Source organism: Rhagoletis zephyria, unplaced genomic scaffold (genome assembly GCF_001687245.7).
Source record: "Rhagoletis zephyria isolate East Lansing unplaced genomic scaffold, Rhagoletis_zephyria_1.1 Rzeph_scaffold_02448, whole genome shotgun sequence".
In the NCBI taxonomy this organism is placed as follows: Eukaryota; Metazoa; Arthropoda; class Insecta; order Diptera; family Tephritidae; genus Rhagoletis; species Rhagoletis zephyria.
Window position 1 is genome coordinate 49,763 of NW_016159532.1, and position 15,267 is coordinate 65,029.

General features: G+C 38.3%; 1 protein-coding gene across 1 annotated transcript in view; it reads left to right on the top strand.

Annotated features, from left to right (window-relative positions):
• LOC108366917 (homeobox protein abdominal-A-like) overlaps positions 1-14,569 on the top strand; it is a 46,395-nt gene extending 31,826 nt beyond the window's left edge. Inside the window, exons 3-5 of the mRNA XM_017621407.1 lie at positions 13,179-14,216; positions 14,330-14,422; positions 14,489-14,569. Of these exons, the coding sequence (XP_017476896.1) occupies positions 13,290-14,216; positions 14,330-14,422; positions 14,489-14,569 (1,101 nt within the window). The 5' untranslated portion in view covers positions 13,179-13,289. The remainder of the gene's footprint in view (positions 1-13,178; positions 14,217-14,329; positions 14,423-14,488) is intronic.
• The last annotated feature ends 698 nt before the right edge of the window (positions 14,570-15,267 follow it).

The following is a 15,267-nucleotide window of genomic DNA, read 5'->3' on the forward strand; positions in this document are numbered from 1 at the left end:
AATGGATGCAAAGACCATTGCGAAAATGCGACAAGAAACACAGAACCCACTACAAAACTGTCGGCTTAGCGTCCCATGATATATGTATGTATGCGGAATGGTTTGGAGCTGTCGCTGGCTGCGGATGGGTGCCGATTGTTGGTTGCAGACTCAGATTGGCGTTGGTATTGAAATTAACCCAGAATGGAAATGACAATGAACGATGGAAGCAGATAGGGGGCAATGTTAGTAGGGAAGGGGAACGGTACGGGTGTAGAGTGGGCTACAAATGCAAATGCGTGTTAAGATAGGTCCGCAAAAGTAAGCTACCAGCACAGCAGTCGCAAAACAAGCATTGAGTTGGGCACAGCTTTAAAATCATAACACCCATTCCGTTTACTATGCATTTTTGTTATTGGAACTCATTGTGATGCAAAATATACATAAATCCTCACAAATGTGCGGCAACAGCAATTTCATTCATGCCAGTAGACTGCCATTCTTTCATTCATTCAAGCAAGCAAATAAACCAAAGCGTCAAGCAAGCGACGGAGGGGAGTCAAGCAGCTACTAACCAAACAGCGAGTGAGCCATCCAGTCAGTCGTGCGTTCATTAATTTGTTGGGATTTTGCATTTTCTTCTTGTGCGTTTTTTTGTTTTTGCTTTTTTACCGTTATTGTTGCATTTTATGCCTTCATTTTTTGTCGCCATTTTTAAGCTGCAGCAATTTGCATAATGCAACAGCGTCAGCAACAATAATGTAACAACAACAATGACAAACACAACTAACAGTACTCAAGCAACAAAAAACAATGGGGTTAAGGTAAAGTATTGTTGCTACGCTCGAAGGACTTATGTATGTAGAAGTGAAGCGAGCGTTGACACAGAAGACAAATATACAAGTAAAAGAAAAGAGTGAAGGCCGTGTTGAGGGAGGTGATTGTGGTGGCTCGGCCACGACGGCTCGGTCAATACGCCATTTTTATTATGGTTGCCAACCGCAGAAAGATGCCGTATTGATTGCTGGTCTGTGTTTACGTGTGGGTGTGTATGTGTTCATGTAGTCAAATAGGAGCACAAGGCTCCCGTAGCTTGACAGTGATTAAGGCGTTGTAGGCGCAACGAAATGGCGAAGAGCAGTGAATGCGTGGAAAGTAGACAGGAAACCAAAGCGTGTTGAGCTGGCTTGTGCAATGGATTAAGCAAATATTGAAAGCTATATGGCTATGGCTGTGACGTAAATTAACGCAAATTGTTGGCTGGCTGGCAAATAAATGAAAGTCTATGGGTAAGTGTATGCGGAACGACATGGTTTGTGGTGGTGGATCGAAAGTGGAAATTTAAAGAAAGTATTAAAAGAAGTTTATTTATCTTACCCAGTTACCGTTTGTGTTTTTTTCGGGATTTTGGCGGCTCTTTATCGAGGGTTTTCTGAATTTTTTGTGTACTTTGTGGGTACTCTAAGAAGTTTTCGTGACTTTTTGTATTCCATTTGGGNCTATGGCTGTGACGTAAATTAACGCAAATTGTTGGCTGGCTGGCAAATAAGTGAAAGTCTATGGGTAAGTGTATGCGGAACGACAGGGTTTGTGGTGGTGGATAGAAAGTTGAAATTTAAAGAAAGTATTAAAAGAAGTTTATTTATCTTACCCAGTTACCGTTTGTGTTTTTTTTTCGGGATTTTGGCGGCTCTTTATCGAGGGTTTTCTGAATTTTTTCTGTACTTTGTGGGTACTCTAAGAAGTTTTCGTGACTTTTTGTATTCTATTTGGTATTTATCGCGGCTTTAAGAGATATTATGGAGGTTTTCACAAACAATTTTTGGATCTTATTAAGGGTTTTCGGCCCCTTTCGGGGTAGTTTTAATTTATCTCGGAGCTCTTTGGGACCTCTCGTAATTTTTTGTGTTGATTCGTGATTTTCGAAGCTTTATAAGATTTTATTTAATATAAATTTTTGCGGAGCTTTTTGAGANTTCGGCCCCTTTCGGGGTAGTTTTAATTTATCTCGGAGCTCTTTGGGACCACTCGTAATTTTTTGTGTTGATTCGTGATTTTCGAAGCTTTATAAGATTTTATTTAATATAAATTTTTGCGGAGCTTTTTGAGATTTTTTTTTTTGGCGAGGGGAGGGGGTTCTAAAAATTTCTACTGTGGTTTTCAGAACTTGAGGACTTCAGAACTTCGGAACTTCAGGGACTTTCTTGTTTTATTCGTGGGTTTCAATGCCTTTTGAGATTTCTTCGAAGATTTTCAAACACTTTTTGGGGTCTCTAGGGATTTTACGATACTTTTTAAGGCTTATTTACTTTAATTGTCAATACGAAGAAACACATTTGGTCCTAGTTTCACAAGAAAATACCATCAAAATTTACTGAGATAATTTTTTTTGAGATATAAAAGAGCCATGTGGTTTCAAAATACACGTATATGGCTCTCCACCAAGCAAGGGTAGCTTACAGTTTCAAAAAATTTGCGCAATTTTCATGAAAGAAAAAAAACCTAGTCGATAACAATGCCGATAATCGGTAATGCTGAACACAGCTGTATTTTAATATCGATAACAATAAAAACTAGTCCATAATAATTAACATAATTATCGATTATAATCGATAACATGATTGAAAAAACAATCTATAAATACATTAACATCCATAAAGATACGAAATCCCTAATAAATCGCAGCACGAACATTGTGTCCGAAAGTAAGGCAAAACGATAGCGAAAACGACTTTCAAATCGATGTCGATATAGACACAAAAGCTGATCGATAACATTATGGTATGCGATACCTTCGACCATCATATTTGTTAAACGATAAAAGCAAAAATAGCGGATAGGCTGTTGTTGCATTAATTGTCTCAACTAACTTTCAGTAAACTCAAAACTGTCTATGGGGTAAAAAACACTGCGTCACATTCAAATATACCATTATCGGTATCGGTGTCACTACCGATATATATTTTTTTTTGTCGCCACACATTGTACCGCTGTCATGTTCCCACATATTTCTATCATATTGGGGCAACTATTATTAGTACTACCGATTTGAGTAACAAAATCTTTATATCTTCATAGTTTCGCTTTCGTATTTGCTATCGATACCGATGGCGAAATCGTTGCCATTGTTGATTATCGCTATTCCAATCAATTTTGATTTGTTACCGAATAGTATTTCCTATCGACTATTATTTGAAATCGATTATTCTGTTTCTTTTCAGTTATCATTATCACCATCGTTATATTAATCGATTATTTTTTAATTATATTTATAATATCGCTTGCCTTTAGAATTATCGATTATGTACATTATCTATTATATTATATTATTACTACTATTTGTTATCGATTATTTGCTTAAGTGCTTAACTTTATGCAAAACATACCACNTTAATTATATTTATAATATCGCTTGCCTTTAGAATTATCGATTATGTACATTATTATCGACTATTATTTGTTATCGATTATTTGCTTAAGTGCTTAACTTTATGCAAAACATACCATATATGCATGTTTTTCATTAAGAAAATACTCTTAAGTGCGTAATTCAAGTGCTACACTTAGACATTTTACTCTTCGCAAATTTCAAAAACTAATTCACTTTTCGTTTTTTGGTATGTAAGTTTGTATGTATATATATGCCGGAAACGCATAAGTCTTCTATACAGAATGATTTTCAATACCCTCAAATGCACTTAAGTTCATAATTCATTAAGTAATAAAATTGCGCAATTGGTATAGTGCTTTAGGGAATACACAAATCAGCGAGACGAAAAGTGCAAGGAATATCTACACAAATTTTAAAACAAAAATGCAGGCAGATACAAATGCTTTAACTGAAATAAGAGCTTGAGCGCATAAGCAATTTGCATTGCATAACTTATTGAATTGCAGATTCGCTTAAGTCAAGCATAAGTCACTTACATACAAGCTTAANATACTCTTAAGTGCGTAATTCAAGTGCTACACTTAGACATTTTACTCTTCGCAAATTTCAAAAACTAATTCACTTTTCGTTTTTTGGTATATAAGTTTGTATGTATATATATGCCGGAAACGCATAAGTCTTCTATACAGAATGATTTTCAATACCCTTAAAAGCACTTAAGTTCATAATTCATTAAGTAATAAAATTGCGCAATTGGTATAGTGCTTTAGGGAATACACAAATCAGCGAGACGAAAAGTGCAAGGAATATCTACACAAATTTTAAAACAAAAATGCAGGCAGATACAAATGCTTTAACTGAAATAAGAGCTTGAGCGCATAAGCAATTTGCATTGCATAACTTATTGAATTGCAGATGTGCTTAAATCAAGCATAAGTCACTTACATACAAGCTTACGTCACATAAGTTAATATAGCAGCTGTAAGCATTAAAACTTTTGAAGAGCGTAGAGAAAAGAAAATTTTTGATAGAAAATCAATTAGAGTTTTACCTTAAGCACACTTAAGGCATATGCTTAAATCGCAGAAGACACATAATGGTTAGTGAGTGGGCTAAAATTAGAGAAGTGCCTTATTCAACTTTGAGACTTTTGTCGAGCGGCCACTTTGTGTGTTGCTCACAGGCGAAGGTGTCTGTTTGTGTAGCAAAGACTTGTCTTTAGCCTCACTANACATAATGGTTAGTGAGTGGGCTAAAATTAGAGAAGTGCCTTATTCAACTTTGAGACTTTTGTCGAGCGGCCACTTTGTGTGTTGCTCACAGGCGAAGGTGTCTGTTTGTGTAGCAAAGACTTGTCTTCGTATTCCTACAGTACCGAGCTATAACATTGCTTCTCAATTACATTTCCTTAAGGATGCCGAGCCATACCTTGCCGGCATTGCTTGCTCTAATAAATTTAATTATTTTAACAATTTATCAACTGTGCAACAAGGCAAAATTGTGCAGCTTCCGTAAGGCAAGGCATCTAAAATTCATATGCATAAGTGCTTATAAGTAGTATGTAAGTGTGAGTGCCCATGCACATCTCATTCTTTAGCTACACATATCCATGCATACACACATATGNTATAAGTAGTATGTAAGTGTGAGTGCCCATGCACATCTCATTCTTTAGCTGCACATATCCATGCATACACACATATGTGCATATGTATGTGTAGATTTCCGACGTTTTTGAACTTGCCTTTCATTAACTTCTCATATTTGCCTTGAGATGACTGGTTTCTTAAGTTATTGTTGTTGTTGCTGGCATTGTCACATTGTAGCAGATTGCATGCGCTCTGTTAAACAGCTTGCCAAAAATCCTTATGACAAAATCTTCCAGCAACAACAGGTACACGTATGTGCATACTACAGCATTTCAGTCTTAAGACGCACATCAAAAGGAATAGAAGAATACACATTTCAAGTAAATTACAAAATTGCAGATGTCTTAAGCGCATAACAGAGCAATAGCTCTACACATATGTATATGCAATAGGGTGGTCCAAAAAGTATGGTGCGAATTTTAATAGTCTCACCCCCTAGAATGGTTTTATATCGAACAAAACATATATATAAAAAATTTTTTCGATCGGAAACTCTGATTCTCTTCAGGGGATTTCCAATAATAATACCCAATCGTTTATTTAACCTTTTTTTAATACTAAAGATTTTTTATTGCATTTTTTTGGGTTTTTGGCGGGCTTATAAAATATAGTTACTATGAAAAAATGGTTAAATAAACAATTGGGTATTACTATTGGGAATCTCCTGAGGGGAAACATAGTTTTCCGATCGAAAAATATTCATTTTGAAGTATTCTACACTATTTCTACTAAAAATCGTTTTTACCATATAAAATACAAGGAAAACTTTGAGCGCTTTGAGCTACCTCTAAGTATTTTTTGATTTCCTAATAAAAAATAGGCGTATATTTTTTCGGTATAGAAACTTCGACTATACTACATATTTCACATGCATTTTTTTATACCACCCTAATATACAACCGCGCATACATAACTACATCTACATATCTATTTGTACTTCACTTATTACACATGTCAAGTTGATTGCCAAAAAATTTCCACAGCGACACTAGTAATTTAGGAAATTTGATTCAAACTCCTCCCTCGGCGTCATCTCTCTTTCGCTTCCCCTCCATTGCAGTCTCTATATCCTTCACGTATTACTTGCATTGGCTTTTGGTCGCTTCATTGTTGTCATTTGCCGTAAAATTTTACTTTGGAGAATTTATGACATTGCCTTAAATTCAAAGCTGAACTATCGATGCGATAAATCTTTGGGAATTTTTTTGTTAAGGCGACGTCAATGCAGTTGACAAGATGAAACAGTTAATTTTTGTGTGTGAAATGCAAATACATACATACTTAGAAAATATTTCTTATGAGATTTTGAGTTTTGTTTAGATAAAGCAGAGGGAATAAGAAAACACCTATATATGAAGTCATTTAAAAATAATAGGAATTTGTCAAAGAAGATGGATAGTAGTGATGCAGAGAACCGAGTAACCAGAACTACAGAATCGGGTTTTTTAGAGAACCGACCGGTATGGTTTATACAAGAACCGAAAAGGGGTCTAACGGATCCGAGAGTCAATTCAAAAAGGACCGAAAAACGATTTCAGAAGAATCAAAACTCGATTCCAAAAAATTCCAAAAACGCTTCCAGAAGAGCCCAACGTGATTCCAAAAGACCAGAAAAACGGTTTCGGAAGAAATAAGTCCAATGAACTGAAAACCCATTTGAAAAGAACCGAAAATGATTCCTACAGAACCAAAATTCGGCCCCGAAGCGCACATTGCACTAAATATGAAGATAGCAGCGCAAATTCGGTTTCGATATGTATTATAGAGTTCTGAGTTGACCTGCCAAATTTTGTTCTGCTCGAGACAATATATCATATAGCCGCCATATACCCGATATGGCCGACTGACATCAACTTCGCCTTTTATGAGGCTATCGACTTGAAGAAATTCGGTTTGTGTACTTATTATTATAGAGTCGTGAGTTGTACTACGATTTTTTTTTCATCTTTGACGCTTTCAAATGGCTGTCATCTGAGATTTGAATGCGTCAAAAGAGCAACGATGGAAACATTACTTGGCTTTGATTGAAACCTTACCGTGGAAAACGGGTACTTAGTTTTAATCTGGCAAATATTCTGTTACCACTTTATTGAGAAACGGAACCGGTGCAAATTCCCCGTTCTTATTGGAGCTGGACTTGACAGCTTTAGTTTTTTAAGTATTCCGAACCGCACATCACTTATAATGGAAGTGGGATAGTAATGCAAGAAATTCTCACTTAAGAAAAATGTTGTGCAAAATGTATTGAAAAGTTATGCTAAAGCTAGTCAGCTCTTGCGTGACTTCGCTGAGATCATTAAGATCCATAGCACCACCAGATAAACTATGACAGATTATCACTGAGTACCAGGCGGAATTTTTAAGAACATCGCAGTCCTCTTGGATAACTGGAACACGTTGTTTGTGCTACCCTATACTGGCGGGCGGCTTCCAGATTAGGCAGAAAGTCTGCTCCCAGGAGACTCATAAGCAGTCCGCCCGGGCACTCACGGAGGATATATTCGACTGTCTCTCTCTCTTTCGTTCTGCTTCTCTACAGATCTTATTATTGGTCAGAGGCAGTTTATGGCATGCGATGCCCGTTTTCTTAGAACTCCATCCATTAGCCTAGCGTCCTCCCACTTGAGGGATAGGAGAAACTTAGTGAGCACTGGACACTTTGCAGCCTTGTTTTCTGGTTAACAATTTCTGCGCCTTCCGGATCATGAACAGGTCGAGCTTCAGTTTCATCGCTTGGAGTGAATTCTTCTTTGACATGCCTACGGGCCTCCTCGCTGCCCGCTCAGCGTGTGCCCGGAATCTAGTAAAGATGTACGTGTGAGCTAGTTTCTAACACATATAAAGCTGCCTCAAATCCGCCACACTTCTTAGGGATAGTAGTGCCTTTATCGCAGTCTCGCTTAAGATGTAGAGATTTACCTGTTTATTTCATAGGATGCTGCACAGTAGCGCTGCAGTAAACTGGTAGCTTTTATGAGTTGAGACTGAGCCCCGCGCAGACGTCTACCGTCCTTGCGCCCTGTCCCTCTTCGACCCGTCATTATAAACATTCAAGTTGAACGAGCCAGCATTCATTATGCCCTCAGGCCAGGTTTCGACCATTATAGTGGCTTCGAAGTTCTTCCTGCAGTGCAGATCCAGGATCATGTAGTCAACCCGTCTGCATAGAGTTGAACCTATACTACAGTTCCCGTTAGGAGTATTCTCCTATGAACATTGTAGAAGTCGCAGAGATGATAAAGAGGAAGAAATATTAGAACTATCCAGTGTAGGAATACAAGCAATCCAATATAGTCAATGAGGTTTCTGCGTTTCACAGTGGTGTCACAATGGATCTGCAGGGTCTAAATGAGTTGGTCTTTTGAGCTGACTGCCACATTAATCAGTTTTAAACGCTATATTTCTGGCCGATAGGTCCGCCTGCAAGAGATGCTGCAGGGTGCTGCCGTTGATGTAGTCCTACGCGCTTCTATCAAGCCGATCATTGATTTCGTTGCTGTATACCAAACCAATACCGCAGTATTGACCTTACTATCGCCGTGTAGATCTAGTGAGCAAGGGAAGGCCACAGGTACAGCCCAGCATCTTTTTGTTACATGCATAGAATGCCACTGAGGCCTTCTTCGCGCTCTACTCTCCATTGAGGCGCCATGACTTGCTATCGAATATTATTCCCAGGTATTTGGTGCTTTGCTTCAGCTGGAGGATCACATCATGCAGCTTAGGCGTAGACCATTTCGGAACTTTGTATGACCTAGGCTGGCAGCCAGTCAAAAGCACTGACGCCACGCACGGGGCGCAGCTTTTACTAAATATTATCTGGCAACTTAAAAGCATTCCATTCGCTGGCAGACTTTATTAAATGCCGCAAAACCACAGCAGCAGCCAAAGAATAGTTGCCGCAAATAGGGTGAAAAATTGGAGCTAAAATTGAGCTTCGCAATGGGAGTTGAGAGTGCGTAATTATTTGTGAGTGTAAAAGCATATTTTTAAAAACATTAAACAGTTCATGTGCCCGGTTGTCATAGTATCTGCATTCGCGGCATCCAAGTCAAATAGGAGGCCGACCTATACATTTTTGAGTGTAACTGTGGGGTTGCGTTCTTCAGAGACTACCACAATTTTCGCTATTATTTAGATATTTTTTTATTTAATCTCAACTTTATTTACTAGCTGCTGGCATGTACTACTAGCTTTGACTACTACTACTTTTTCAAGCTACTAGTAGTTTCGCATATTTTTTCCCATCTTTATCGTAAACGGCTTCTGCGTTTTTCCGCCTTGCTGTCGCTTTGTTTTGTAAAATATGCGCTCATGTGCCGCGCATTTTAATTGAACCGAATGTGGTAGGGAGCATTGCCAGCAAGCGCACCAATAGTCCACAGCAACGACAACGACAACAACAACAGCAAAAACTGTCAATATTACAAAAACAATGCGACTAGCGCTCTATAATGGCCCTCACCATAAGTGTGTGTTACATAGTGTTTGGCACGCATACATATGTACATATGCGCCTGTAACCCTAACTCAAAATGCGTGCTACATTGCTATTTTATTAATATGTTGCACTCCGCTTGCGCGCGCGCGTTTGTGTGCGACTTCCATACGTGACAACGCCGCGCTCTGTGGCATTTATACGCTTATTGCCTTTGCATACGAAATAGCAATGCGACTTGACTTCCCTCGCGCCGCGCTTTGCCCTTTATTGCAAAAGTGTCGAACTAAGTATAGAAATGTGTAGAAAATCGCATATTGAAGCATTGAAGTAAGTTTAAATTGATTTAACCTCACGCGCTATTTGCATAAGTTAATGCAGCAAGAAGGTGAATATGAGCCCTAGACATGAAATTGGCGCTGGAAATTTTTAGAACTTTAGCTTAAAATTGCAACAGAGTAATTATTTGAGTGTGCTTAACATTGTCGATATTAAAGTCGATGTAACCTTTCAATATAGGTATCGATTTTTGTGTTCCTATCGAGAAATTTAACCATATTTGTATTATTATCGATAAATGTGTCGATATAGGTATTGTTATTATCGATAAATTAATCGATATTTTTATGACAAAAGCGACGAAGCGACGAATTTTGAAATTATCATCTTATATTATTGATCTCTTTATCGAAATTTCTCCGGTTATCGATACAATTTTCGATATTTACATCATACAAGTGACGAAGCAACGTATTTTGAAATTAATTACTGATATTTTCGATATTATTATCGAAAACATCATCAATATTTTCACGGATAAATCGACGAGATCGCCATATGTCGAAAAAAATCACTGATTTATCTTATATCCTTATCTATGGATATTGGTATTGTTGTCGATAACTTTATCGACTTTTACGAGAGCAAAGCACAGGCGTGCCATTCGAGAGATCCGAGTTCGGGTTTTGGGAAGCGAATTTTTTTAAATCTACATTTTTGTCTTTTTAAATTTAGCTTTCTTTTAATTTTTAGATTTTATTATTTTAAAAAGAAAAAAAAAATTAATTTTATTTACTTTTCTGGAGCTTAATTGATTATTTTTTGGTCTTTTAAATAAGTTTTTTTCTTTTTAATTTGATTTATGCACTTTTAAGGAACTTATTTGATTTTTTTTTAAATAAATTGTTTTCGTTTAGTATAGTTTTGTCTTAATTTTTAGATTTTATTGTTTTAAAAACAAATCATTTTTTTTTGAATTTCTTATTTTATGTATTCCTTCTTTTTTAATTTAATTTTCTTACTGAATTATTATTTTGTATTTTTTATATAAAAATATTTTTTCTTTTGAATTATTACATACTATTTTTTTATTTTTTGATTTACTTCTCATTTTTCTAATTAATTTATTAGATTTTATTGTTTTAAAAAGAAAAGCATTTTTTTAATTTTTTATTTTATGTATTCCTTCTTTTTTAATTTAATTTTCTTACTGAATTATTATTTTGTATTTTTTATATAAAAATATATATTTTTTTGAATTATTACATACTATTTTTTAATTTTTTTATTTACTTCTCATTTTTCTAATTAATTTATTAGATTTTAATGTTTTAAAAAGAAAACAATATTTTTTAAATTTCATTTAATTTTTAAAAATATTTCTTATTTATTTTTGCTTTATATTCATTTTCTTTTTGTTTGTTTTCTTAATTTAATGGTTTTTTATTTATCAATTTTTATTGTTTTAAAAATAAAAACATGTATATTTTTTGAATTTAATTTAATAAAGGCGATAAACATAACGCTAAGACATATTCGTTGTGCAGATCTTTCAATTAGTCTTTCGAAAGACAGTAAAGCGCTTTCAAGGTAGTTTGCGAATTGATAACGAAAGACTTTTATTTCGAAAGACTGTAGTGAGTTGAAAGGCAGTTGCCAGAATTGATCTGTTACAGTTAAAATGTAAAACCAATATCTATCCATTCAAGACTTTGTAGTATGTTGAATTTTGTATACAGAATTTAATATCCTACCCCGCCAGGTTCATAACCTTTCGTGAACACACAGTTTTTTCCATTAGCACTGACATTTCTGTATGATCCTGCTGATATCGTTGTAGCTGTACGCCTACCCTTAACCAGTTGATTTTTGGGGATGTGCTGCGACGATGACCATTGATCGGTCTTTCTCAGGCCGTTTTATTAACGTAAAATCGACCATTCGGAGAACATTGATCTTCCCTTCCCGTCGGTTAAATCACCAAACATGTCAATTACTTTTTTACACGACGTCTACGTCCTTCTCAACCAGACTCCTAGTAGGGATCTCCGGCGCACCAACCGGGCAGGGTTCGTGATAGCGTGGATGATGTTCTCTTCCTGAGAATGAAATCAGAAATCACCTCAGTTTTTTTTTAACCAATCAGCCGAGAGCTGCATGGAAGACTGAAACCAGGCAGCTGCAAGGCACACTAAACGTTCCCCGACAGTCGTGTCTTCGTAACCGAAACGACCCACATACATATCTGACTAAGCCCTATCTTTGTTGAATTTATGAACTGCGACAACAACAAAAAGGCACCCTAAAATGATGGAGTGGAAGCGGTAATCTTGAGAACGCCCATCTCTTGCTCCTATTGCTACCTTCTTGGTGGTGAAATAATCAGACACGTGGAATATCTTTACTACGATGTCATTCTACTTCTTGATTGGACGGAAAGTTCGAATCTACGATTAGACTTGACCGTTCTGCTTCAAAGCAAGTTGATTACGTCAGGTCGACGCTTAGGGATGGAGGCCTTTACCGCCGTCGCGCTCGTTTGCCACCAAGAAGGAAATGGCAGCTGGAGATCCAATGTGTTTTCAAATTTAGACAGCTCTGATTGAGTTCACTGAGAAGAAGCGCATTACTCAAAGAAATCAAGACTTCTAGCTTTGGCCTAAATGGCCTTCAAAATGTGAAACTACACGCCAACAGTGACAAGCGCTTTAAGAAGGACTACTAATTGTATGGCTGTTCGGCAGTTGGACGCTTTTCTCTTCAGTGTGAAAGCTTCAACTGAAATTCTTCCAGAGCCAATAATTTTCACATCTTCTTGGTCTACGCGCGAAGAATAATTAAGATTCTGAAGTCTCGCTAGAATAAAAATAAAAGCCCTCAGTACAAACGAAGCGGATTTGGAATACTGACTAACCTGGATAGTCGTCAAGAATTACACGAAACATTGTGTGTAGGGCGTCTCCGCAAAACGACGGAAATTTCAAAAGAAAAATTGGCAAATATTGGAAAATGTGTGTGTGTTCTTTCCGTAGCCAGCATTTTTGCCAATATTGTAAGTCCTACTAACTTAACAGTTGCGGTAGGCAACGGAAATGGCTTTGCAATGCTTTGCAATGTATTTTTGCTTGCAACAAATATTTGTAATGCAAATAAGGAGCGACTAGTTTTGAATGCGTAATGAAGGGGGATATGCTTATCTCTAGACTGCCGGGAGTCGACTTTGTGTCTCTTAAAGCAGCTCATTTCGAATTCCGACAGCGCGATTTCCTATCGCGCAGACGTAAACGACAGTGGTTTAGCGACCGGAAGACATGACTTTGTGAAAGGAATAACAATTACTCCGATATTACTCAAGCTAATTTTTATAGCATGCTATATTTTCTAGCAACTTACTATAAGTTAACTTTCCTAACCACTAGTTTTTTTCTCTTTCTCTTTGCAGTCTCGCGATGTTCCGCATAAGTTTCGCAAATATTTAACCGCGCCTTCCGAAGTAAACTTAAAACAATTCGGTTAATCGCAATCGGCGTCGCGCTCGCGTTCGCGCTCACAAATGTCTGACGAAGTGCCTTCGGGGCGCTTATCGCAAATCTTCAACTCGCTCACCAATCTCCAGCAGCAACAGCAACAAGCGCGCCGCCGCTCCGCCTCTTCATCATCGCCTTCGCCCGCCGATTCGGGGCGCGCCACACCCGCGACCGCTGCCAACGTTAGCGCACAGCCATTTGCCTTTCATCATCAACATTTCAGCAATCACGCGCATGCTTACTATGCGCGCGCGCAGGATGGCAACGCTTATTTGCATACCTTTCCGGCGGCGGCGGCGACGCAAGCGCATCATCATCAACAGCACTTGCATCACATGCAAGCGGCGGCGCATTACTACGTACAACAGCAAACGCATGCACAACAGTTACAGCAACAGCAAGTATATAGCGGCGCGCAGCAGCAAATGTCGCTGCCGCCCATGTACGCCTCACAGTCGCTGACCTCTTCGCCTTTGCTCACCAAGCGCGCCACTTCATTTAGCGGTAATATACCGCTTGCGCGTCCGCATTGTGAAAATTTGGCGGCGATGCGCATCTCGGCGGCGACCGGTGCGGGCTCTGGTTCTAGTGGTAGTGGCGTCTCGCAGTCGACGCCTAATAGTCCGCGACTAATGCCGCGGCGCGCTCAACGGCCACCACCTATACCGGCAAAGCCTAGTGTGGCAACGCTGCAGGGTGCAAACGCGAGCGGCTGTAGTGGCGCTGCGCCAGTCGCCAGCAATAGTGGTGCTGTATCAAAAAAATCTGCCGCCAGTGGTGCCGATCGCCCGGAGAAGATGGACGTGTGCGCTGGCCAAACGTCTACCGCCGCCGCGCCTGTCAATCCTGGCTTAGCCGCGCTGGATACTGACGCGCCTTGGCCGCATTTCTCTACGCTCACCGAACACTTGGACGTGCATCAGGTGAACAACTACGCGCAACCGGTGCCAGAGGTGAGTAGAGCTTCTCTCAATTTTGAAGGAGTATTTACATTGGTCGAGGTTCTGAAAATTATTTAAATTTATGCATCCTGATCTTATTTCGCCTCTCTCTTTTTCTCTTCCAGATCAACTGGCAAGAACGCTGTCTCGAACTTCAACTCGAATTGCATCGCTCTAAAAATCAAGCTGGCCGCATACGTGATATGCTGCGTGAAAAGGTGAGTGCTTTTCTGTGTCAAAACATTTCTAAATTTAAGTCTCATAAATTCTGCGCCTAAAAGTAGACTACGTGCAAAAATTTTATGCTTGAAGTGTCTCTGGAGTTCTTCATAGCCAAAAATGCGCTTGTACGCTGTCACGCATAATCACAATTAAATGCGCTTTTGGGATTAATTCAAACGAGCGAATGGAGAGACACGACCACAACCAGGCGACAGGTCATTGAAAAAAATTTTAAAACAAGAAATCATACTCTACTTGTTTGGGGGCAGGCAAAAAGTGGCGACACATAGTCGCAAGGATTAATAGATGGAAATGAGAAAGAATGTGTGAGAATCTATGATTTTGGCAGTGGTTGCTTTGGTGAATGTTGGCATCATCCAAAAATTAAATGTCCTTGATTTTGTTCATCTGTTGTGTGGGGCTGCATATTTCTTTCAATGCTTAGTACGTATGTATGTGTGTATGTGGGAACTTTTGGTGTACCCGTCGTGCTGGTCATTAATTCGCTATGTCTATTCGAATGTATGTATGTATGCAAGTATGTATATGTGTGTGTGTGTAATGAGTGCTGGTTGTGCTGACAGTTGTCGAGGATTCTTTAATCTTCATCAACGACTGATCTGCACATGCAGAGGCTCATATTCAACCAAATGAATATAGGCAGATTAGAATGTTCACTAGGAGGCGTATGAAATTAAAAACGAAAAATAAAAGCAAAACAGCACACAACTTTTTATAATCATCTGGGGTTTAGGCATAGCTAATTAAATAGGTGTAAAGATGAATCTTAAAAATAATCAAAAAATGTGGAGATATAAAAAAATTGCTAAATTTTTTAATT